The sequence below is a fragment of the Anabrus simplex genome, chromosome 4 (assembly GCF_040414725.1).
Source record: "Anabrus simplex isolate iqAnaSimp1 chromosome 4, ASM4041472v1, whole genome shotgun sequence".
NCBI lineage: Eukaryota > Metazoa > Arthropoda > Insecta > Orthoptera > Tettigoniidae > Anabrus > Anabrus simplex.
In genome coordinates this window covers 58,211,319-58,238,523 of record NC_090268.1, presented here as the reverse complement: position 1 = coordinate 58,238,523, position 27,205 = coordinate 58,211,319, and the positions used below count along the sequence as shown (strand labels likewise).

Here is a 27,205-nt window from a genome sequence, read left to right as displayed (position 1 = left end):
TACACGAAGGCCCTGTAGGCTGGGTACGAGATACCCGTTTCATTTTTGTATGTTGTGCCTTGATGGCCAGTAATTGTAAGTTTCTGATATTGCCTTCAATAGGCTTGAAAAACTGAGACCATGTCTGCTCTTTTCAAGTATTGTAAAAGTGCCTCTAGGAGGCTTGACATTGTAAATTACAGAGCTAGTGTTCCATGTATTGAGGGGTGTTCTGCCCTTGCATAATATGGTGATCTTTGTAAAAATAAGTGCAAAGGTCAGGAATTGTTAAGTGAGGACTTACAGCACAAGTTCTGTTTATACCAACAATCTTGTCTTAACTAGACTTGTCTTTTGCTACTAGTACCTGTGATTTTGTTACTTCTTGTAATTTTTACAAAAGAAAAAAAAATATAACCTTTGTTAAAATTTTAAATTAACTTTGACTCTCTAGTTAGACACATTCATCCCGGCACCTTCTTTCACCTCTGCTGATCCACCAACCATGGTAACATAAATGATTGAAAGTTCACAACTAATACAGCATTGCAACAAAACTACTTTCCAAAATACGTAAATTAATAGGCCTATAAATGCTACAGTGGAATGCGATCATAGTTCAGTCACAAAAAAGGATAAAAGGAACAAACGAACTTACCTCCTTACAACGAGCCTTACACCTATCCTTCAATCTGTAGTGATCCCCTGTGATCCACCGCTTCTGCCAGTAGGACTTCAACGATTTTTCTTTGCAATTGCAATTGCAGATCTTGAGAAATGAGAAGATAATTCTGTCGAGCACATCAGTTACAATATAATGCACTGGAAGAAAATCGGCTTCTTTAAAATAGATTCAAAAGGCATCCAATAGGCAATTATACTCCAAATAGGCACAATAGGCATTTATAAGGACAATAAAACCATCAAACCTAGCTTAAAAGACCATAAAACGGATTTATATTTCAAACGCCTACGTTTCTGAACACTGGAATAAAATAGGCAAATTCCTGTCTCTAATAATGACTATTCAATTCTATGTATGATGAATATTTTTATATGAACTTACTTTGATACAATACAGGATGCAAAGCAAGCTTTGTTTTATGTGACCCTACCCACAGGACCTCAAGTTTTATGTTAAATCCAAACCAAAGGGATGTAATTTTCTATTTTAAAAATCCCACATACATTGGCCAGGATTCGAACTGTGGTCGCCTTGGTGAGAATCTAGTGAATAAGACACCCGGTACTGGAGGTTAGTAATCAGCATACTAAGTTACAATGACATACTGACTCCAACTGGCCTACACTGGGGACGCCAATGGCTGTTCTAATGGCAGAGAATGAACAAAGCCAGTGGAGGAGGCAAATGATGTATGAATGGTGATGTGTAGGGGAAGCACTTAAGGCTGGGCTAGTGGAATTTTTAGAAGTAATAGAGAGATAACATAGTCTTTATGGTCGACACCAGATGGTATATAATTTCTAATCACCAGATTGCTTGTCAGAAGCCTGGATTCAATTCCAAACCTGTCCACAGTGTTCATATGGAGAGAGGACTCATGGTGCTACTGATGATGATGACGACAAATACACCCATACCCATGCCAGCGAAATTAACCAATGATGGTTAAAAGTCCTGACCCTGCCAGGAATCTAACCCGGGACCCTCGTACCGAAGGCCAGGACACTAAACATTTAGCCATGCAGCCGGACGCTATTGATGATAATGATTCATCCGTTGGATGAAGATGTTAAGCCTTGGTGTTGGAGTAGGCAAAGTACTGAAACCAGGTTTCACCCTCTCCCTGCCTCACCAACATTTCTCACCCAGATGCACAGGTCACCCATGGGCATCACCTGCACCAGTGAGCTGAACATATCCTTGGACATTCCTGGCACTAAAAGCCATATCCCCGTTAGTCATACCATACAACCAGCCACATAGGATGAATACGTGTGTACATAGTTAAAAAACATTAAGAATACTATGCATTAGCTTTGAAAATTAAAAAATAGTAATACCAAAAACAATTCTTGTTCTCTTTACTTAAGCCACACCAAAATTATATAATATTTCAAACATTTGTAAAAAAATTATATCTTTATTAATCTTCACAGTCCAACATATTTACAACAATACAATTATTCTTTCTACCAATACAGTATTCATGACAATAATTCACACTTGTAAGGTCTTTGCTGTAGTACTTTCATGCTCAGTTTGATTTTCCTTATGTTTTATTTCTGGCTTGGGGGGATGATCAAGTATTTTATCAATGATTCCAAATTCCTTAGCATCTGTTGGAGACATGAATTTATCTCTTTCCATACTGGCCTCTGAAAAAAAAAAAAAAAAAAAAAACACAAAACACAAGAATATTATACACCTTTCACAATTGTTTCAAGACTTCAAAGTTGTAATGAATCCTAAGTTTATTACTTCTTCCAATTAGGCCAAATTATGATACTAGATGATCCAGTTGATGTGTATTTGTTTCATGCTACACATGCTCTCAGTAGATGAGCCTCAAATGTTATTATCTGTTTGTAGGTACGGCACGATTACAGATACTACAATTTTAGCTACAAACATGACAGACAACGCGAGCTCTCTGAATCATTGGATATTCATTCTCAGACTTTTCATTATGCAGCACTTACAGTAAATGTATAACTAAGGCACAATTGCATTACTACTTTGAAACTTCACAACGGCATTTCTGTTTGCAAGAATCACTGCAGATCAATCAAGCAATCAATCACTACCAATCTGCATTTAGAGCAGTGCCCAGATGGCAGATTCCCTATCTGTTGTTTTCCTAGCCTTTTCTTAAACAATTGCAAAGAAATTGGAAATTTATTGAACGTCTTCCTTGGAAAGTTATTCCTATCCCTAACTCGCCTTCCTATAAACGAATATTTGCCCCCATTTGTCCTCTTGAATTCCAGCTTTATCTTCATATTGTTATCTTTCCTACTTTTAAAGACACCACTCAAATTTATTCATCTACTGATGTCATTCCATGCCATCTCTCCACTGACAGCTCGGTACATACCACTTACTCAAGCAGCTCATCGGTAGGACACTTTCAACATTGATGAACTTCTTTTTTATGACTGACAAGTCTTTTAACAACTGTTTCGCTATGGCATCTTGCTCCTCTTTTATGCATCTTCCCACCGTTTCCTGTATTTGTCTGCTGAAACCAATTACCTTTGAGATGAAGACTTGGCGTTCTAATGACATTTCAGCTGTCATACAATGAAAGAGCCCAACGCAATATTGAGGAACTTTTTTTCTCTTTTTTTTGCTAGTGGATTTACGTCGCACCGACACAGAAAGGTCTTATGGTGATGATAGAATAGGAAAAGCCTAGGAGTTGGAAGGAAGTGGCCATGACCTTAATTAAGGTACAGCCCCAGCATTTGCCTGGTGTGAAAATGGGAAACCACGGAAAACCATCTTCAGGGCTGCCGATAGTGGGATTCGCACCCTCTATCTCCCGGATGCAAACTTACAGCTGCACGTCCCTGACCGCCGCACGGCCAACTTGCCTGGTTGAAGAAGAAGAAGAAGAATTAATGTAATTGTGTTACAAACATACGAAACAAATGGCATTTCGAAACAAATACGTTGCGGTCTTACACTCGCGTGTTTTATGTTACGTCTTAACGTAGTAACGTAGTCTCTACTGTATTTGGTATTACTAATCAACTCCAACATCGCCTTTGAATGTCAACGAGAGAGCTCGCAAATGCACAAAGTGAGAAAACTATACCGTACCGAAGATGATCGATCGCATTTTGTTGCAAACGTTTCAGTTTTCTTGTTCAAACAGTGTCACGTATCCTAATTTATCCGTACTATACGTATGATGAAAACACACTTCAAGCGCCAGTAGAGAAATTATACCTTTCTCGCTATACATTTTCATAATAGCCTTTCCGTAATTTAACCAGACGTGACAAAATATAAACTAACCTCTGAAATCAATTAATCACTCTGCCATATCTCGAGGTGTATCCAATTCTTACTTAATTGCAATATTTAGCCTCAAAATTAAGCGGTCGTTTAGTCAGCCTTAATTTTTAACAAGTTAACAACCGTTATCGGACACGTTATTTACACATTTATTACGAAAATATGTTCTCTTTCATTTCGAACTTTCTTTACGGAACAGCTTTCGACGGATATTACTAATCGACTCCGACATCGCCTTCGAATGTCGACGAGAGAAATCGCTAGTGCACATAGCGAGGAAACGATGCCGAAGGTAATCGATCGCATGCAATATCATCGCTGGGGTGCATAAATATCGGTAACGGAAAAAATCGCGCGCGCTTAATCGCTCGTAATAATGGATGCGCCAGGGATAGGGTTCTCGCTGTAACCGAAGGACGATACACAGTTTAATATAGGAATTTTGAAGGGACAGAAAAAAAGTCATCGCTATAACGGAGTTCTCGTTATATGCCGTACTCGCTATAACGGACTTCTACTGTAATTAAACTAGAATGTCCAACTTTGACAACCAGTCCACTGCACTTGCTGTCAATTCATGCAGAGCCCATAAACCGTTCTTACATGCTGACAATGGACAGCTCTCAACAACATGAAGCAATATCTGCTTCTCAGCACCACGCTCACACACAGCACTTTCACAACATCCCCACTTTTTCATCATATATCGGCACCTGCCGTGGCCTGTTCTGAAACAGTACAGTTTTGACCACTCATGTCGAGGAAGATCGAAATCTGGCGCTTTCTTCGTTGGGTCTTTAATCAGAAAGGCGCTGGTGGCATTCGGGTGTTCCCCGTGCAACGGTGGTACACAGGCCGATTCTTCCACGAAGGCACTGCTACACAGCAACAAGCAGATGATATAAGCAATAATATGTCAAGATATTACAATATAACACTCAAAAAACATCCGGCAGACACGATTACAGATTATAAAAACAATAATCCAAGTAGTTGCTAAGTAAAGGAGTAGACTTATTGGGCCGCTCAATACAAGTTTCTTTTTCAACAAGATGTCCCCCACTGGGTGAGTTGGCCATGTGGTTAAGGTTGCGCAGCTGTGAGCTTGTAGCCGGGAGATAGTGGGTTCGAACCCCACAGTTGGCAGCTCTGAAGATGGTTTTCCATAGCTTCCCATTTTCACACCAGGCAAATTCTATGGCTGTACCTTAATTAAGGCCACGGCCGCTTCCTTCCCACTCCTAGGCCTTTCCTATCCCATCGCCGTCATAAGACCTATCTGCGTCGGTGCGACGTGAAACAAATTGTAAAAGAAAATTTAAAAATAAAATTAAAAAATGTCCCCCTCAGCCTAATATTATGCTGAATAACAGCAAGGATAGGTCATAATCACTATAACTACATCATATGATTCAGTGTTTTACAATAATTCTACTCAAATCTACTCTACAATAAGCCTATGCAACTTAAGTCTCCCACAAGTCCAACCCATCGTCCACGCCGTGGGAGATGGGCAACATCACCAAGTAGGGAATAGCCTGTGGGGGTGAACTGCAGTGGGGACTGCGTGTGCCCTGAGACCGCTATGGTAGCTGTGAAGGCCCTACAGGAATCCTGAAAAAGATGGCAGCTAATGGGGCTCTGGTGAAGTCACGATAGGCCTAGCAAGTCAGTGATGGATATCAACTCGCTTTCAAGGAAATAAGCAACAATAAGCTCGACAGATGTAACAGATGGTGACCCTGGTGAGGAACAGGATTACGAATTGGAATACTGAACATGGAAACACTGACTGGAAAAGTAGAAGAAAACTGGATGTATTAGGTTGGCAGAGACTAAATGGAGGGGGAAAGGTAGGAGAGAGTTACGGAATGATTTTTGGTTGCAATGAATAGGAAATGATGAAGGAAAGTGAAATAGAGTAGGAGTGGTAGTAAGAAATGGACTGAAAGAGGAAGTAAAAGAAGTAAGTGACAGGTTGAGGGAAGTCAAAATAACAGTCAAAGGAAACACCTGGGAAATTGTACAAGTATATGCTCCACAAGTAGGATGCATGCAACAGGATAAAGATGACTTTGAGGAAGAATTGGAGACACAGTTGAATAGCCATGTCATGTATGCAAATGATTTAGGGAACAATATAACATCAAAAATAAGATTGTATGCAGATGACATAATTGGTTTTTTTTTGCTAGGGGCTTTACGTTGCACTGACACAGATAGGTCTTACAGCGACGACGGGATAGGAAAGGCCTAGGAGTTGGAAGGAAGCGGCCGTGGCCTTAATTAAGGTACAGCCCCAGCATTTGCCTGGTGTGAAAATGGGAAACCACGGAAAACCATTTTCAGGGCTGCTGATAGTGGGATTCGAACCTACTATCTCCCGGATGCAAGCTCACAGCCGCGCACCTCTACGCGCACGGACAACTCGCCTGGTACATAATTGTTTATAGGGTATTTAAATAACATTGAGGATTGTTCAGAATTACAAAGGGACCTTGAGAGTATCCAACAATGGGTTGAAGAAAATAATATGAAGGTTAATGGAGGTAAACCAATTGTTACAACATTTACAAACAGGAGCTTTAAAACTGAATTTCTATATATTTTGGATGAGGTAGTTATCCCAAAAGATGGCAAGTGCAAATACTTAGGTGTGAGATTTGAAAGTAATTTGCACTGGAAGGGTCATGGTGATGACATTGTTGGGAAAGCATACAGATTGTTACATGTCATAATGAGGCTACTTAAAGGATGCAACAAAGAATTAAAAAAAATAGTTACTTAAGTATGGTTCACCCATTATTGGAATATGCAAACAGTGTTTGGGATCCTCACCAAGAATACCTAATAAAAGAAATAGATAGTGTGCAGAGGCAAGCAGTAAGATTTGTAACAGGGGATTTCAGGAGAAAAAGTAGTGTATCAGAAATGTTAGAGGAACTTGGGTGGAAAACTTTAAGTAAGAGAAGGGAGAAAACTAGACTTATAGGATTATATAGAGCCTATATAGGAGAAGAAGCATGGGGAGAAATCCATGAGAGATTTCAGTTGGAAAATAATTATATCGGCAGAACTGACCACAAGTATAAAATTAGAAGGAATTTTAGCAGAAGCGATTGGGGTAAAGTTTCATTCATTGGGAAGGGCGTGAAGGAGTGGAACAGTTTACCAGAAGTAGTGTTTGATCATTTTCCAAAATCTGTACAGATATTCAAGAAGAGAATAAACAGCAACAGAGAAAATAAATGAAATGTTAGAGGGCATTCGACCAGTGCAGGTTATTGTAAATAAAAAATGTGTGAATGAATTAATTCCATCCCCTGGTCTATGGAGTTTGGACAGCCGAAGTAGGGGGCTGCCTGTAGGTGTGAAGTACAGTGGGGACTTCGAGGGCCCTGGAACCGCTACGGTAGCTGTGAAGACCCTTCAGGCACTCTGAAAAGTGGTGGCAAAAGGGGCTCTGGTTAAGATGCAGCAGGTCGTTATGTTACTTAGGTTCCAAAATGGGTAAAAAAATAAATAAATAAATAAATAAATAAATAAATAAATAAATGCAATGTAAATTTTAATCTTATACCAGTTGTATAGTATTATTTTAAGTAATTCTGCTTACTGTATATGAGTTGACTATGTTTGTAAGTACAGGGGATATTAGAAGTAGAATTTTGTAAACAATATAAATTTATTAAGGATGAGCTGTGTTATTAATAGAAAAAAATGTTAGTGTAAATTGTATAATATTGTATTCTAGGGAAATTTTCTTCTTCTCTTGTTAATTTAAACTTTAGTGCTTGACAATAATGTATTTTAGTGTACCATTTGCTACCGAGGTAGACACCTCATTTGCAAATAAAGAGATTTTGACTTGATTTGATGTAGGCATGGAAAGGAAAGGATATGAGAATGTGCTTGGAGCAGAAGGATGGAGAAATATAAATAAGGAAGGGGAAAGGCTACTGGATTTGTGCAAAATAAAATGGGGTGATGGTTGGGAACTTGTGGTTCAAGAAGAGAGAAAGCCATAAGATAACCTGGTACAGCAGAGACTGGTCTAGGAAATCCATTGTGGATTACATGATCTATGACTGGGAAATAAAGAGGAATGTTATAGATTTAAGGGTAATACCATCAGAGACCCTAAATAGTGACCGCAGACTACTGGTAATGAAACTGAGAACAATGAAGGAAAGAAAGAGGACAGAGAAGCAAGAATGGCATATAAAAATATGGAAACTGAAGGAGAAGAAAACAGAGGAAGAATAGCAGGAATCAGGAGAGTTGGCATTTGCCGTGAGGTTAGGGGCGCACAGCGGTGTGTTTGCATCTGGGTGATAGTGGTTTCGAACTCAAATGTCAGCAGCCCTGAAGATGGTTTTCCATGGTTTCCCATTTTCACACCAGGCAAATGCCCTTAATTAAGGCCATGGCCGTTTCCTCCCCACTCCTAGGCCTTTCCTACCCCATCGTCGCCATAAGATCAATCTGTGTCGGTGCTACATAAAAAAAGAAAAAAAAACCCAGAACAAATAAGAGTGAACTTACCTACAGATGGTACTAAAAAAAAAGAGGAGAGAAGGAATGGAAAAGGTTCAAGAGGACAATAGTAAAAACTGCAGAGGAAGTTTGTAGGAGAACTAGTACCAGGAAAAAATGCAAGAAGAACCCATGGTGGAATGAGAGAGTCAAAGTGGCAGTTGGGGAGAAGAATAAAGCTTTTAGAGTGTGGTTTCAACAGAGGACAACTGAGAGAAGATAGGAATATAAGATCAAAAAGGAAGAACCTAAAAGGGTTGTAACAGAGGAGGAGAAAAGGAAATAAAAAAGTACTGTATAGAATGGTCAAGAGTAAGAGGAAAGGCATTAGGAAAGATGTTATAATGACAGATAAAAATGGAAATTAAGTGAAAGAAAAAGAGAAACTCAAAGGAATGTGGAAGGAGTATTTTGAAGATTTACTAAACCCAGAAGGATGCATTAACGAGGAAAGTAGAAGTAGGGAGGAAGGAAGAAACACGGAAAAAGAAAAAGAAAAAAAGACAACATGGGAAGAAGCAGAGGTAGCACTGGAGAATATGAAAGAAGGAAAACCCTAAGGTTTAAATTAAGTGAGTAATGAAATGGTGAAGGCAACCAGAGAGGTAGGGAAACAGTGGCTTTATCATGTGTGGAAAGTAGTATGGAAGGAGAGGAAGACCCCTGATGACTAGAAGAAAGGTATAATCATACCCATCTTCAAGGAGGAGAATAGGAAAGATACAATCAATCAATCAATCAATCAATCAATCAATCAATCAATCAATCAATCAATCAATCAATCAATCAATCAATCAATCAATCAATCAATCAATCAATCAATCAATACTGATCTGCATGATGGCAGATTCCCTATCTGTTGTTTTCCTAGCCTTTTCTTAAATGATTGCAAAGAAATTGGAAATTTATTGACCATTTCCCTTGGTAAGTTATTCCGATACCTAACTCCCCTTCCTATAAACAAATATTTGCCCCAATTTGCCCTCATGAATTCCAACTTTAACTTCATATTGTGATCTTTCCTACTTTTAAAGACACCACTCAAACTTATTCATCAACTAATGTCATTCCACGCCATCTATCCACTCACAGTTTGGAACATACCACTTATTAAATGTAATATTTCTCATAGTTGGTCCATATTGAATTGCACGTTAAGTCACAAAAGTATACAAAATACCTTGTATTGAATAGGTGGTTATCATTAAACATTCATGACAATTTGTGACTTAACATACCACTTAGTTGAGCAGCTTGTCTCCTTTCTCTCAACTCTTCCCAGCCCAAACTTTGCGACATTTTTGTAATGCTACTCTTTTGTCGGAAATCACCCAGAACAAATAAAGATGCTTTTCCTAGGATTTTTTCCAGTTTTTGAACCAAGTAATCCTGGTGAGGGTCCCATACACTAGAACTATACTCTAGTTGGGGTCTTACCACAGGCCTATATGCCATCTCCTTTACACCCTTACTACAACCCCTAAATACCCTCATAACCATGTGCAGAAATCTGTACCCTTTATTTACAAACCCATTTATATGATTACCCTAATGAAGATCTTTTCTTATATTAACACCTAGGTACTTACAATGATCCCCAAAAGGAACTTTTACCCATCAATGCAGTAATTAAAACTGATAGGATTTTTCCTATTTGTGAAACTCACAACCTGACTTTTAACCCTGTTTAACATCACACCATTGCCTTATGTCCATTTCACAACATTATCCAGGTCATTTTGCAGTTTCTCACAATCTTGCAACTTATTTAATACCCTATACAGAATAACACCATCCACAAAAAGCCTTATCTCTGATTCCATTTCTTTACTCATATCATTTATATATATAAGAAAACATGATGGTCCAATAATGCTGCCTTGAGGAATGAGTTCTATTTTCTCGAAAAAGAAAAACAGCCACCCATTCACTCTTTTGTATAGTCCAATTGTACTTATTTTTGCCAGCAGTCTCCCATGATCTACCCTATAAAATGCCTTAGATAGGTCAATCGCGATACAGTCCATTTGACCTCCTGAATCCAGGATATCTGCTATATCTTGCTGGAATCCTACAAGTTGAGCTTCAGTGGAATAACCTTTCCTAAACCCAAACTGCCTTCTGTCAAACCACTTATTAATTTTGTAAACATGTCTAATATAATCAGAAAGAATGCTTTCCCAAAGCTTATGTGCAATGCATGTCAAACTGACTGGCCTGTAATTTTCAGCTTTATGTCTATCACCCTTTCCTTTATACACAGGGGCTACTATAGCAACTCTCCATTCATTTGGTATAGATACTTCATGCGAACAATAATCAAATAATTACTTCAGATATGGTACTATATCCAAAAACACTGTCTAGAAATTCTCACAAAATCTTATCAATTCCAGCTGCTTTTCTAGTTTGCAACTGTTGTTTCTTATAGTAAATGTAGTTATCATAGGTAAATTTTAGTACTTCTTTTGTTTTAGTCACCTCCTCCATCTGGGCATTATCCTTGTAACCGTACTGCTGATGGAATACTTCTGTCTTTTGAAGATCCTCACATACACGCTCCCCTTGTTCATTAATGATTCCTGGAATGTCCTCCTTGGAACCTGTTTCTGCCTTAAAGTACCTGACACCTTTGCTAGATTCAATTTCCTAGTAAGTTCCTGCAACTTCTCTTTACTTCCACAGTCAATTTTGACTCTATTTCTTTCCAACTTACATCTCATTCTTAGTTTCTTTATTTCTATAATATAGTGGGTCTTTACTATTCCTTACCACTTTTAAAGGTACAAACTGTAACGTGCTCCCCTACGTCAAGATTTCTACTTTACCATCTGCTCTTCTTCTCCGGCCTGCTCTCACTACAGCGTGTGCTTCGACTGCTTACCCAGCCCGCTATGCACTCGACTACTGTTCGCCCTCTGTCCCCTCCCCTCTGCCGCTGCTTGTGTACGTCACGTCTGGTTCTCGTACTTTCTGGACTGCTCTTACGCTATAAATGCTTGCCCTGGCCTCGAACTGGCAGTCAGACATTCAGTGACAAACTGTGTGGAGGGAGGCGTTCATACTCGCAGTACGGCTGGTCCGTATGCGATATCTTATCTTATGTACAACTTAACATCTGAACCTTCGACGGCTGGCTGGGTGAGCGAAAATTAATCTTATTGTGTTTTTTATTTCTAATTCAGGAAACTATTATTCTCTTCTAATATGCCCTTCTGGCTGAATATGCAATCATGCTTTTGATGTGGCTACTAAAAATTTATCAACTAGTATGTTCATTTTGAACTTCTCATAAATATTTCCAAAACATTATTCCAAAAAAAAAAAAAAAACTTCGTGAACAGACGCTGGAAGTGACGATAATTATACCTGTGATTTTCTGTATTTTGGAAACTGTGTTTACGCCTGATTGTGTGCGTGACCCTACTACTTTCTCAAAACTTATTTGCAGGCTGAACGTTTTCCTTTCCCTTCGCCAGCCCTTGGATTTCATTTTTTTCCCTTATTGTTCCTTTATTCTCCTTTTTAGCTGACCCTGGTGGTTTTCACATTGTACAGTGGCCTTCGTGATTTTAGAATTCTTTCTGGATATAGTTAATATATTTTTTTTTATAAGGTAACAGTCATATTGCGTCTAGTCAATCATTTGTTGTATCTAATCCTATTCATTATTTTGGTGTATAAACCTAGTATTAATATTTTTCTTCCCATCTTGTTTGAATTTATACTATTTACAAAATTGCCCCGTTTTATTGGTGTTGCAATTTCTACTTCGTTTGCTTTCAATTGAATATCGTCCTCTATCCTGTAATAATCAAAACATTGTCCATGTAATTACATTTTGTTGGTTTTATAATACATATGTATTGTGCGAATCTAACTGGTTGTACCATCCTGATTGCCGTGTCACCTATCCTTAATTTCTTGTCAACCTGTACCTACCACGTATGACTCTGGAAAGGTCTCAGCATGACGCCTCGAGCCAGACTCTGCTCATTCGCTGCGATTGGATTCTGAATTTAATTTGATGAAGAATTTTGTTAAATGCTGGGCACGCATTATGTGAAGGTGTGCATCGGTTTCACTGTTTACATTACTTTGCTGCTGTACTTCTTTCCTGACGGCTGCAGAAGCTACTTCCTCCTGCCTTTTCTCCCTCCCCTGACCTTGTTCAACCTGTCTTTTTCTATCCTCTACATTTCTCTTTCCTACCTTTCCCTTTCCTCCTACTTCCACACTTCTCAGCAACAGTTCTGTGCTCCTCATCTTCCCTCTGTTGTTCTACCTGCGGTGACTCATACCGATTTCTTCTACAATCCCTCCCTCCCTTCCTATCCCTCTTTTACACCTACTGTATCCTGTACATTGTTTGAGGGATGCCTCCTGTCCTATGAGAGAATCCTAATTATCTCCCTCCTCCAACTCTTCCCTCATACTCCTTAATGCCTGGCCACACCCACAGTTCCTACACTTGCACTCCTTAGCCATTCTTTACAGAATAATGAAAAGAAAAGAAAAAGGGGGAAAAAATATTCTGTGTAAAAATAAATAAATAAATATATTGTCTAGGTTAGTACACAAAGATCATTACTATACTACTACACTACAATACTACTTAGTCGTACTATATTTTTAACCTACAACACCCTAACAGGATGAAAACTGTTTTTAAGAACTATAGGGGAGTCACACTGATGTGTCACTGTGCAAAGGTGTTAGAGAAGATTCTGGAGAATAGAATCAGAAAGAGGGTGGAAGAGAAGTTAAGAGAAGAACAATATGGCTTTAGATCAGGATGGTCCACAATAGACCTTATATTCACAGTAAGACAACTACAAGAGCATCATAACGAGTGGGGGTAAAGATCTACTGTTGGCCCTTTTGGACTCTGAAAAAGTATATGATAGTGTGTGCGGAAACAAGGTGTCGAGAAGCAGACAATAGAAAGAGTGAGGGAGATGTACCATGGGAGTGTAAGTTGTGTGAAAGTAGGAGGACAGAAAACAGACTGTCTGAGCAAAAATGTGGATTAAGACAAGGAAGTGTGGTCTGTCACCTTTGCTCTTCATTGTAGTAATGGACAAGCAAAGACAAAAGTGGCAAGGAAAACTGGCAAAGGAAAAATGAAATTGATCATATTTGCAGATGACTTATAAGTCTGGGGAGAAAAGGAAAAGGATATCCAAGAACAGTTAGATGCATGGGAAGATGAGATGGAATAATATGGAATGAAATTTAATGCTAAAAAGAGTGAGATAGTGATCACAACTAGAAAGAAGGAGAGACCTACTAGAGGGATAATGCTAGGAGGCGAACAGCTAAGGAAGGTAGAGAGTTACCTGAAGTATGATAGAGGAAGGTGGAAGAAATGATAAGGAAATAATCAAGCGTGGAAGACAAGCAGGAGCGTTCCCGAAAAGTGTCAAAGCCTGGTTTGGAGCAAGGATGTCCTTCAGAGAAGCAAAAGAGTGATATACAGGACGTACTATATATGTATTCTGACGTATGCAGCAGTAATTTGGGTAATGAGGCAGAGAGCTGTGATTAGGATACAGGCAAGTGAAATGAAATATCTGAGAAGCAGGATAGGAGTGACAAGAATGGATAAGATGAGAAATGAGAAGGTTTGAGATATAGTAAAAGAAGAGCAACTACAGAAGAGGATAGAGGCATCTAGACTTAAAGGGTATGGACACATGAAGATAATGACAGAAGAAAGGATACAGAGGAGGATGCATGAAATGGAGATAACAGAAAAACGACCGAGAGGAAGACCAAGAGAAAGGTGGATAAAAGGAGTGGAAGAGTGTGTACAGAGAAGAAGAGAGGACTGGGCAAGAGAGATGAGGGAGAAATGGTGGGAAGATAAGAGGAGATGGAGAAGCTTCTGTTCCACGCAGACCTGGCCATGTGATAATGATGATAATGAGGTGGACCCTACCCTAAGTTCATTGCAATATAGTACATCTTCGACAAAGGATGTTGTCATTTCCGTGCCACTAACACTCACTAAATGTCATGAGCAGCTCTCCTTACCTTGTTGAAGCCACAGTTACCAGTGATAGTTATCAAATCTAAATATTCAAGGCATATTATTTGTATGATCTCATGGGCTATTTATAAGTCTGTACCTTTATTTTATAATTTCATATGCTATTTATACGTACCTATTACTCAGCAAGTTATGGAGTGATGTTTCAGGCAAGGGATAATGCAGATGAATTTGAGAATGAGTTTATTTTGCCATACGGTGTTATATGCAGCTATTAGATCTAACAAAACACCTGCGCTTGCCCTTTTGCTAGAACCTGTTCATCACATCTTTGTCCAGGTTTAAATAGAGCTTGCTCGATTGGAATACGCTGGTTGATTGTCGCAGAGATCCTACTACCGTATTTCTCCCAACCAAGAAAACGAAACTTGTTGACAATCAAAGTCCATCTCATTAATACACATCGCTTGCCGTGGCAACTGGTTTTACAGTGCCTCTGTGTAACGTCACTGGATCTCGGGAAATAGTGAAGAGAGAGGGAATGACATTCTATTAGCCTCTACAAAAACATTTCTCAAATCTCCTGAATGGCATCAAAAAATGCGAGCCTTCGAATTCTTAGAAAGGCCACGGCTACTCCTCGGTAGAGTTATAACGCATCTACTGTACCTGACGCTTAGCAAAATTAAGTTTAATGGACAGCAGGAATATTTTCATAATGGATCGTCGTATTAAGATACGTGGAACAGGTATCGCTGGCAAATTTTCAACGAGTTCTCGTCGATATTATTATGCCAATTTTAAGTTAATGGTTATTAAACTTGTGGAAATGAAGAATAATTGTGCAGCCACAAGAAAATATGGCATAGGCCTAACTAAAGCCAATATTCAGCAATAGCGTAAAGACAAGGATAGCTTAAAAAATGCGTGCTGTACAAAAAAATGCATTCAGTAGCCCGCAAGAAGGATGCTTTGAAGTCAAAGATGAAATTCTAAGGTATGTGCATGAAAAACGCAAGGGCAGAATGGCCATACCACGGAGCAATAAACTTGTTCGCTGACCTTCAACATCCGCAGCTTTATTAGGCCTAGTTTTATAAACAGCAGGAATATTTTCCTGATGGATTGTCGTATTGTAGAGATGTGTGGAAAAGGTATTGCTGGCAAATTTCCAACAGGTTCTTTTTGATATTATGATGTCAATTTTAAGTTAATGGTTATTAAATCCATGGAAATACAGATTACTGGTGCAGCTGCAAAATAAACACCCACCCTGCATAACTAAAGCCAATGTGTGCCAATTGGTGTTGTGATAGTACATACATCACACCCCCGAATTATATGTAGAAGTTAGAGATATTATTGTCAGTATTCGATTTTTTTTATTATTATTATTATTATTATTATTATTATTATTAATATTATTATTATTATTATTATTATTATTATTATTATTATTATTATTATTATTATCAGTATTTCATTTATATATTTTGCCATTTATATTGGTAAGCTGGAAGATATCCACATATGTAGGTATGAGTAATTTGTTTTGCACGAGTGGGAAAACATTGTTTTAATAACTCTGGTAATTTGAATGAGTCATATGGCTACCCCAGTGTTTGTTGTGATGTACTTGTGTCGGGAAATTCATGAGTCATGTATATATCCCAGCCTGATGAGATGAGCTTGTTGCTGTATTAGGAAAATTTGGTGACTCATGGAATATACCCCAGAGTTTGTTATTGACTTGGGAGAAAGAAGAGGTTCACTCATGATTGGCTGGCAAGCACCAATCCAGACGTATCATCTGAGAGGAGGGGGATGTTTATGTCTATAAAGATTGATCATACGGCGGCAACCTGGAACATTGTAAGGGTGATTGTAGAGGTGATTGTAAAGGAACGAGAAGGAAGATAACTACAACTGACACACTGTACGGGAAGGAAGTGGTGCTGATACACGGTACTGGAGTGACACGGCTGCAATGGACTGGACTTCAAACGTTCGTGGAGCAGAGTCTTGTTATGTTCGTGGAAAGTGGCTGATTGTGAAGAGTGCTTGCGCATTAAGTATTGTAGCACTTGTGGCGGCCTAGCATTATATGTTGGTGAAAGCTATCTCAGACTTTCCATAATTTATGTTGAGGATCGACAGACGTGTGTATATATCTTTACAACAAGTGTTAAAATATGTGAACACAGTAGTACAAGGTACAGTATCTGTGTGATGTGATAACTGCCGATTATGAGAATCGGTAAGTCGAATTGATAGAGAGACAGTGAAGGGTATGTATCTTCATACATGTACGTTGTTCATCGGACTATCTACAAATGGTAGCTTAGTTCTCGCTTTTGTTTTCCCACGATTTTCATTATTGTTGTTGTTGTAAATATGGAGTCTTCCAGCAATATTTTATGTGTGTATTATATGTATAATGTTGTATGTTGATGAGGTGCTCATGCACGGCATTTGTTAAGAATATAGTTAGCTATTTTAGAATCAGTGTTATTGATGAACCTAGGTGCAGTTCCTACCTAATTAGTCGTTTTCAGGTGGTTAGGTAAGGCCTGCAGCAGATGTACCAGTACGCAGCATTATGTACACGCCCTGGGATATAAAGTTTATCATGCTCTTATCTAAATTCGAGGGATCCATTATGGTGAACTCTGGCGCCCATACTACGGACATTTCGGTTAATTATGCTTATTAATTTTATTAAGTTTTTGAGTAATTTTATTTATATATTTTTATTCATGATTTTATTTACTGGTAGTCATTCAAAAAAGGTTACAATTGGCTTCCCAACGTGTGGCTGAATGATTGGTACATCTGTTAGGCTTATAAGCGTAAGTGCACTTGTCAGGTGTGGTTGGAATTCTGCGAACTATGTCAGTGAAGTGTTTTATATGTATGTGATATGTATGTTAGAATATGAAGAAATGTTGTAGCGAGTCGAGTATTATAAAACTGAGAAGTAGAGAGGTTGTTAAAGTTGCTGGTACTAAGAATCAGAAGAAGAGAAGGCAAAAGAATTCCACCACACTGAGTTTATCTAATTTAAGTAAGAGTAGCAAAATGGCTGATAGTGGGAAGGATCTATTGGCAACGATGGGTGAGGAACCGAGTAACCCGTCTCAAACTCAGAATGTAGGGGATCAAGGGGCGACCTTAACTCTTAGTATGCTTCAATCACTATTTAATCAGTTCAGTAAAGAGTTGAAGGGTGAATTTAACAGTAAGAGTGATGTATTGTCCAGTAAAATCGATGATAATAATAATGTTGAACTGTCCAGTAAGATTGATAGTCAAAGTAAGGAGTTAAATTCAGTGAGTGTTGAATTAAATGCTGTTAACAGTAAAATTGATAATAATAATGTTGAACTGTCCAGTAAAATTGATAATCAGAGTGTTGTTTCTAATAGTAAGAGTGATGAATTGTCCAGTAAAATTGATAGTTTAAGTAGTGCTGTGAATGGTAGAATAGATGAATTGAACCAGAAGTTTGACCATCAAAGCAGGGAAATTAAGGAAGTCAATAATAAGGTAGAAGCTCAATGCTTGGAATTGACTGAGAAAATCGAATGCCGATTTAATGTAGTTAGGAAGGAATTTGTTGAAAACAGCAAGGAATGTGATAAGAGAATAAAAATAGTGGAAGATAAAGTCGAAGAAATAGATAGAATTAAAACCAGCCAGAATGTTTTAGCGAAGCGAATAGATGAAAAGACTGAGAAATTGGAGAAAGACCTCAAGTCAGTAGAAGGAAATGCCAGAATGGTAGTTGAAGAAGGAATTAAAGCATGTCATGTAAAGTTAAGGCAGGAGATCAGTCAAATCCAAGTAGGTAGCAGCATATGTAATAGGTACGTATCTTGTACGAAGGACTCTGAATTACCCAAGTTTAATGGTCGGCAGTTTAATCCGATGGAATTCTTGAAAACGGTGGAGAAACGGTTTTCCAAGAATCTTGACGATGGTTTGATCGAGTGGAGTATGGTTGATGAGATGTTGGATATTGCATTTGTTGGAGAAGCGAGATCCTGGTTTCAAGTTTATAGACAGGGTATTTCGAGTTTGGAGGAATTTAGGGAGAAATTTAGTTCTAAATTTTGGAGTGATGCTATTCAGGGAAGGGAAAGAGATCGCGTGCTATTTGGCAAATATAGACCTCAGGAAGGTGTGTCTATGACGGAATATTTCTTAGCGCATGTTCTGATCAGCCAGAATATTGAAGGTCTAGCATCGGAGAGAGATACAGTCCGCCAGATGTTGAGGCATTTTCCTGAGAAGGTCGGATTAGCTGCATGTATGCAGAATATTGTTACGATTAAGGAATTAGAGCAGCTGTTAGAGAGGTTTGATGCTTTGGAAGGGCAGGGGAGGACTAGGCAAAGTGAAGGTAGAAATTACGGGGATAATGGGAGACAAGGTAATCAGGTAGCGGGAGATAGGAATAATCAGAATTTCAGTCATTCTAGGCAAGGGAATCAGGGTGGTAATTCCGAAAGGGGAAACAGACACTCTAATCAAGGAGGTAATCACCAGGAATATTATGGCAGAAGTCCTAATCAAGAGGAATCAGAAAGTAGGGGGCGTACGGATCAAAGACCTCCAGATCAAGTGCCGAGACATGATAATAGTGAACAGTCCACGTCAAGTAATTTAAACCGGAATCGGACTTCTTAGTTGGGTCAGATAGGCAGTCCGATACCGAAATTCCTATTCACGCGATGAAACAGGTAAGTTACGAGGTAGACGTGAAAGAGGAATTATTGTATGACCGTGTGTTTTGTGTTCAGGGAGATTTTGTGAATAGGGGGCGTGATGAAAGTAAGAAAGATGTGTCGGATGTCTTACTTTGTGCTAGTGGTGATGGTAATAGCGGTGTTGCGATCGATAATCTTGTGGAAGTTTCTGAAATTGAAAGTGAAGTTTTCGTGAAGTTGATGAAGGTTGTTTTGTGAGTGAAGAGTGTTCACGGAGTATACATCATGAGGATGTTTTTGTTGATTTAAGTGTACGTGAGGAGAGTAAAGTTAGGTCCATTATGTGTGAAAATGGTGACTTTGAGATTAATGAAACTTCTGATAAGAGAGTCGAAAGTAGCAGTGTTGTTGGCATGAAAGTGGTGCAAGTAGGAGCTGATATGGAAGGTGGTGAAGATGACTTGATTGTTGAGTCATTAAGTAGTAATGACAGCAATTTCGAAGTGTATTATGGTAAGAATTTCTGTCATAGAGTGAACGTGAATGAGAATGGAAATGTGCGTGAGATGAAGGAAAGTCTATCCAAGCGAGTGTGTAATGTTTTATTTAATTCTGAGGGATGTGTGAATGATGTGAACGACGTGCTGATTGATAAACTGTATACAGTGGAACCTCGATTATCCGTTCCCCGAAAATACGTTTTCCCGGAATATGTGTTCAAATTACGTGGTCCCGCGAGCATCGTAATTAAATCACGTTGTAAAAGTCCCGCATTATCCGTTCCTCGAAGAAACGCTTTCCCGGATCAACCGTCCAGAAATTCCAGTCCCATCAATGCTAAATCCTCGATCAATCGTTTTTTAATAAACTGTATCTCACGAAAGGACGGCTATGGCATATTTATGGATCTTGGCGTTAACGCCCTGTCACTGCGATAATTAAAGCAAGTACTGTACCGGTACCGGTACTAGAAAAGCGATCGGCGGTGAACTTGCATAAGAGACCATCTTAGCATCGCATTCGGGTGGTATTGTTTAGAGAAGCTCGGAAAATCATAAAGCAGAGGGTGCCCACAACAATTGCAAGGAGACATGGCGCATTTCGACAGCTCTGCTTGAAGACGGAACGAGTTTCGTCATATGTTCACACTTATAAAACGTCCATATTATGTCCAGGGTTAGATGTTTATATTTTTACATTTTTTTCGATCATACTGCCGAAGAGGTTTTCGGCACTTTGCTCAGGGCACTGCAGAGTAACTGGGCTTTCAGGCACGAATCAAAACTGCTCCTTCTTAACACAAATTCAGTACCTTTTGATATTATCGTACATGATATGTTAGCGAGACCAAAACAGATGTTGCACCCCACATTAAAAAAAAAAAAGCAATGGGAGGTCTTGGGATTGCCTATTACTGTTTACGTCCTGATGTAAGACTGGGAAGTTACGTTTTCATGTTAAAATACCAAAAACTGCAGTCGTTTTATTTGCGCACGTTACATTTTAAATGGTTGGTATCATTTCAAACTCGTACTGACATGTGCAGCGAGCGCGCTTTCCAGATGACCTCAAGGTCACGAATAACCGTAATTTCTGAAGTTTTTACATTTCTTTTATCTTTCCAATTTGATTGGATTTGTGACGTGCAGAATTGAATATAATGCATTCGAGAACTTTTAAGAATCGATACTTACATTCGAAACCATGTTTTCGAGTTCAACATAACCTTTAAAAGTCGATGTAGGACTAATTTGCGCGGTAGGAGATTTCCAGAAACTGACTACGAACAGTATACCGGAGACCAAATTACAATGAAAGATTAAGAAATGAACGGATTTCGCCATAATTTTGGGTGCTTTTGTATCTAATGTGCTTTATTTTATTAGATGAGAGAATTAAAAACTACTTGTGGTCGATTGTCGTTTGGCTTGGCGTTATTAGATTTTTCGAAGTTTGGCTAGCCTAATCAAAGTTGCTGAACTGAAAGAAGTTTTCACGGGAAACTGACGAAGATTCCCCTGTAAAATTGAATATAAAGTACTGAGATTTTGAACTCGCGTACCGGTAATTAATGCGGTTTTGCGGTCTAACATGCCCGCCTCTCATCCAGAGGGCCCGGGTTCGATTGCGACCAGGTCAGGCAATTTTACCTGGATATAAGTCTGGTTCCAGGTCCACTCAGCCTACGTGAATACCTTTAATTGTGGAGCTATCTAATGGTGAGATGGCGACCCCGATCTACAGAGCCAGGAATATTTGCCGAGAGGATTCGTCGCACTGACCATGCGCACCTCGTAATCTGCAGGCCTTTGGGCTGAGCAGCTGTCGCTTGGCAGGCAAAGTCCCACTGGGGCTGTAGTTTGGTTTGGTTTAGGAGTTTTTGTAAGATTATAATTATACATATTCAATTTTTGTGATGTTTAGCCAAATTGTTGATGGTTTTAATTCATTCCCGGATTTTCCGTTTTCCCGTGTTGTACGTTTTATTTTCATGGTCCCTCGAAAAACGGAGAATCGAGGTTTCACTGTATAGGATAATATCTTTTGTTTATTTCCACCTATTCAATACATCTCAGCTCTCCTCACCTTGTTGAAGCCACAGTTACCAGTGATAGTTATCAAATCTAAATATTCAAGGCATATTATTTGTATGATCTCATGGGCTATTTATAAGTCTGTATACATCTCATGTATTGAATAGGTGGAAATAAACAAAAGATATTATCCTATATACAGTTTATGAAACTTTCAATACGGACGAAAAATGATTTTCATCACTTGTGCTGATTGATATCGATGTGGAATGTATGAAAAAGTATGTGATCTGTTTACTTGTATTTATTATGGTTTTGTGGAAGAGTAAACATTGTGAGATTCCTGTGCATTTCAGAAAGAGGGATTTCTTGGTTATGAATGTTCCGAATGAAAGTTTGTATGATTCTTGTGTGACTGGATGGTATGAATGTTTGTGTGTGAGATAGAATGTATTCTAGACGTAGTTAGTTTTTATTGCGGTACGCATTCCTCGCTTATCGATGCCAATATTAAGTTTATGTATAGTTTTTTCATTAATATCAGGGTCCGTATACTGTGGACAGTAGAATAGGCAAGTGTGCTTATAGGCTCCTAACCGCTGAAAATAAGGTCCTTGGGACATTTAATATCTATAGCCTTCGCAGATATAAGAGATAGGATCTGCACCTTGGATGTATATATTATCAATTATGAGTTATGTGTACAGTAGTAAGAAGGGATTGTATTCAATGGTATATGAAACAATCAGAGTTGTGTGTATATAGCCATATTATTATTATTATTATTGTTTGAACAAATTGTATTTCGCGTGTGTGAATACAATGCAGTAGACGCAATGTATATATCATTATTACAGTAAATTATATGTTCAGTTATGTCATTATAAGGTTATGTATGAAGTTCTGTTTTATGGTGAATCATAATATGTGATATCATCGATTCACCAAGGGGGCGTTATGTGATAGTACATATATCACACCCCCGAATTATATGTAGAAGTTAGAGATATTATTGTCAGTATTCGATTTATTATTATTATTATTATTATTATTATTATTATTATCATTATTATTATCAGTATTTCATTTATATATTTTGCCATTTATATTGGTAAGCTGGAAGATATCCACATATGTAGGTATGAGTAATTTGTTTTGCACGAGTGGGAAAACATTGTTTTAATAACTCTGGTAATTTGAATGAGTCATATGGCTACCCCAGTGTTTGTTGTGATGTACTTGTGTCGGGAAATTCATGAGTCATGTATATATCCCAGCCTGATGAGATGAGCTTGTTGCTGTATTAGGAAAATTTGGTGACTCATGGAATATACCCCAGAATTTGTTATTGACTTGGGAGAAAGAAGAGGTTCACTCATGATTGGCTGGCAAGCACCAATCCAGACGTATCATCTGAGAGGAGGGGGATGTTTATGTCTATAAAGATTGATCATACGGCGGCAACCTGGAACATTGTAAGGGTGATTGTAGAGGTGATTGTAAAGGAACGAGAAGGAAGATAACTACAACTACAACTGACGCACTGTACGGGAAGGAAGTGGTGCTGATACATGGTACTGGAGTGACACGGCTGCAATGGACTGGACTTCAAACGTTCGTGGAGCAGAGTCTTGTTATGTTCGTGGAAAGTGGCTGATTGTGAAGAGTGCTTGTGCATTAAGTATTGTAGCACTTGTGACGGCCTAGCATTATATGTTGGTGAAAGCTATCTCAGACTTTCCATAATTTATGTTGAGGATCGACAGACGTGTGTATATATCTTTACAACAAGTGTTAAAATATGTGAACACAGTAGTACAAGGTACAGTATCTGTGTGATGTGATAACTGCCGATTATGAGAATCGGTAAGTCGAATTGATAGAGAGACAGTGAAGGGTATGTATCTTCATACATGTACGTTGTTCATCGGACTATCTACAAATGGTAGCTTAGTTCTCGCTTTTGTTTTCCCACGATTTTCATTATTGTTGTTGTTGTAAATATGGAGTCTTCCAGCAATATTTTGTGTGTGTATTATATGTATAATGTTGTATGTGGATGAGGTGCTCATGCACGGAATTTGTTAAGAATATAGTTAGCTATTTTAGAATCAGTGTTATTGATGAACCTAGGTGCAGTTCCTACCTAATTCGTCGTTTTCAGGAGGTTAGGTAAGGCCTGCAGCAGATGTACCAGTACGCAGCATTATGTACACGCCCTGGGATATAAAGTTTATCATGCTCTTATCTAAATTCGAGGGATCCATTATGGTGAACTCTGGCGCCCATACTACGGACATTTCGGTTAATTATGCTTATTAATTTTATTAAGTTTTTGAGTAATTTTATTTATATATTTTTATTCATGATTTTATTTACTGGTAGTCATTCTAAGAAGGTTACAGTGTGAAGACAAAGATAGTCTAAAAATACGTACTGTACAAAAAAGGCATTCATATGCTTTTAAAAAGCATTTTTTTAAGCCTGATGAAAATTTTTTGAAGGAAGAAGTGGGGGTCATTTTGCATTCAGTGTCGTTTTGGATTTGGAGAAATACGGTACTGCACTTGAAATTATCTACCTATTTCAACTTTGTGCCCTCAATCTGACATACAATTCTCTTGGATTTCATACCTACTGACATCGATTTAGTCTTGGAAAGGCTAATTTTTGTACCATACTCCTTGCACCTATTTTCATGTTCCAAGATATTAGACTGCAGGCTTTTGGCCAAATCATCAGCATAGACCAGACTGCTTACTACATTTTCATCTAAATGAATTTCTCCCTGCCACTTAATCCCTTTCAGTAGGTGATCCATGTAAACTATAAACAACAAGGGTGAAAGATTACAGCCTTGTCTTATCCCTGCAAGTACTGTGAACCAAGAACTCATTCTACCATCAACTGTTCATAAATGCCTTTGACTGATTTTAATCATCTACCCTTAATTGTATAGTCCCCCCAGTATGGCAACCATATTTTCCTTTGGTACTCTGTCATTTGCCTTCTCTAGATCTATGAAACATAAACTGTTTATTCCACTGATAGCATTTTTCAATTACCTGGATCCTGACTGCCCCTCCTGTGGTGTGAAACCACACAGGGTTTCATCCAACTTCCTCTCAACCACTGATTGCACTCTCCCTTCCAAGATGTCAGTGAACACCTTGCCTGGCATACTGATTAATGAGATACCTTGATAGTTGTTGCAATCCTTCCAGTTCCCTAGCTTATAGATATGTGCAGTTATTGCTTTTGTTCAATCTGAAGGTACCTTACGAATACTCCATGCTAATCTTATTACTCTATGAAGCTGTTTTATCCTGGACTTCCCACTATATTTCACATTTGAAGTCTAATTTCATCCATTCCTGCTGCTTTATGACAATGGAGTTTATTTACCATCCTTTCCACTTCCTCAAGCGTAATTTCACCAAGATGATTGTTCTCCTCCCCATCCGCTTGGTTGTTCACGGCATCACCAGGAAGATTATCTTTTACGGTGAGAAAATTTTCAAAATATTCCTTCCACCTCTCCAATGATTCCCTGAGATCGATCATGAGTTCACCTGATTTACTCAGAACACTGTTCATATCCTTCTTCCCTCCTTTCATAAGATTCTTTATTACTGTCCAGAAATGTTTCCTTTATGCTTGACTTAGCCTTTCCAGATTATTACTAAAATCTTCACATGAAATCTTTTTGGATTGAACAACTATTTATTTTGCTCCGATTTTCCTCTATGTACAATTCCCTGTCTGCATCAGTCCTTGTTTGGAGCCATTTCTGATACACCTTTTTATATTTACAAGCTGCTCTCACTTTATCATTCCACCAGATGTTTGATTTTCCTCATCTTTACATACAGTTGTTCCCATGCATTCCCTTGTTTTTTCTATTACAGCATCCTTCAGTTACATTTCCAACTCTTGCATTGAAATTGCCCGTTAGCACTATCCTATGCTTGCTGTTGAACCTGACTATGATGTCACTCAATGTTTCATAAAACTAGTCAACTTCATCCTCATCTGCACCCTCACATGGTGAGCACACTGAGACAATTCTCGTCTTGATTCCTCCAACTGCCAAATCTACCCACATCATTCACTCCTTTACGTGCTTAACAGAAACTATATTGCGTGCAATATTATGCCTAATGAACAGTCCTACCTCATACTCTGCCCTTCTCTTTTTAACACCCATCAACTACACTTTATAATCTCCTATATCTTCCTCAGTATCTCCCCTTACCCGAATATCATTAACTCCTAACACACACAGACACATCCTCTTTGCTGACTCAGCTAGTTCTGCTTTTTTCTTCCATAAGGCCCATTAATATTGATAGCTCCTCATCAAATTCCATTTTATTTGCCAAGTTGCTTCCAAGGAGTCCCTTCTCTGTCAAATGGGAGTGGATGCCGTTACTCACATAGGTCCGAGGCTTGCTTAAAATGTGCTGAGCATGCTTGGCGAGAATTATGTGAAGCAGGATGATATCCACGTGAGGATCTCTCCACTACTGGGTTAGGGACCACCGGTGGATTGTATAGCCCTAATCACCTGAGCATAGGGAGGGCCATGACTCAGAATATGTTCGCGACGCCCACTCCCATTCCATAGCAACTGGTATCACTTACTAGGCCACTCAGCCATTGTCCATGGTTCACAAGTTAGGAAATGACTACAGTAACCACACCACAAAGGGGGCTAAAAATAATTTTGCAATTCTGAACATTTCTCTTATACTGGCATTTGTTACAGAGACATTTTATTGGACATTGCTTGTATGTATTCGATCCTTTATTTTCCAAATCTTTTCTGTTTCATGACTTTCCATATTTTGCTGTTATCTCCTGTGTTTCTTCAGACTTAATGGAAACTATTTTTGAGGATATTTTTGTGTGTGTGTTTGAAAAAAAGTGGTACTGATATATTCCCCCCCCCCCCCCCCCACTAAAAAAAAGGCTCACAAATTTCGAGCACAAGATATCTAAGTAACTTCTGTTTACGACTTCTTTTTATGAATTCTTCCTATCTTACCTCCAGTTAATAATACATGAAATGAATTATTCCTGTAGAGTGAAGTCCATGAAATCCAAACTGAGCCCAGCTTGAATCCATTTACACATGTGAGATTGTTCTCAAGAAGGGATGCAATTTAAAACAATAATCACCACCACATCAAACTTAACACACCAGAAACTTTCATAGATAGCTCTAATGTCTCACCTATTTTCGTTAGTGGAAGTCCAGTATGCTTCATATACAGAGCATTTATTTGCTTCTTCAGCTTAATAATCTCTTCTGCCTGAATCTGGATATCTGTAGCTTGACCCTGCACACAAAAAAATATGAAAAGAGAGACTTTTAATTTAAAGTTCACAAACAGAGAGAGAGGGATTAATGCAATCCAAAAATTAGTTTACCTTATGTTTCAAAATGTATAGTTAATAGATAATACAA

At 38.5% G+C, this 27,205-nt stretch overlaps 1 protein-coding gene across 2 annotated transcripts in view; it reads right to left on the bottom strand.

Annotated features, from left to right (window-relative positions):
- Positions 1 to 2,070: 2,070 nt before the first annotated feature.
- Positions 2,071 to 27,205, bottom strand: part of ClpP (Caseinolytic protease proteolytic subunit) — a 70,614-nt gene continuing 45,479 nt past the window's right edge. For both annotated transcript variants that reach the window (XM_067146203.2, XM_067146205.2), the window contains exons 5-6: positions 26,972 to 27,077; positions 2,071 to 2,319 (exon numbers count right to left, since the gene is read on the bottom strand). In XM_067146203.2, the coding sequence (XP_067002304.2) occupies positions 2,162 to 2,319; positions 26,972 to 27,077 (264 nt within the window). In that variant the 3' untranslated portion in view covers positions 2,071 to 2,161. The remainder of the gene's footprint in view (positions 2,320 to 26,971; positions 27,078 to 27,205) is intronic.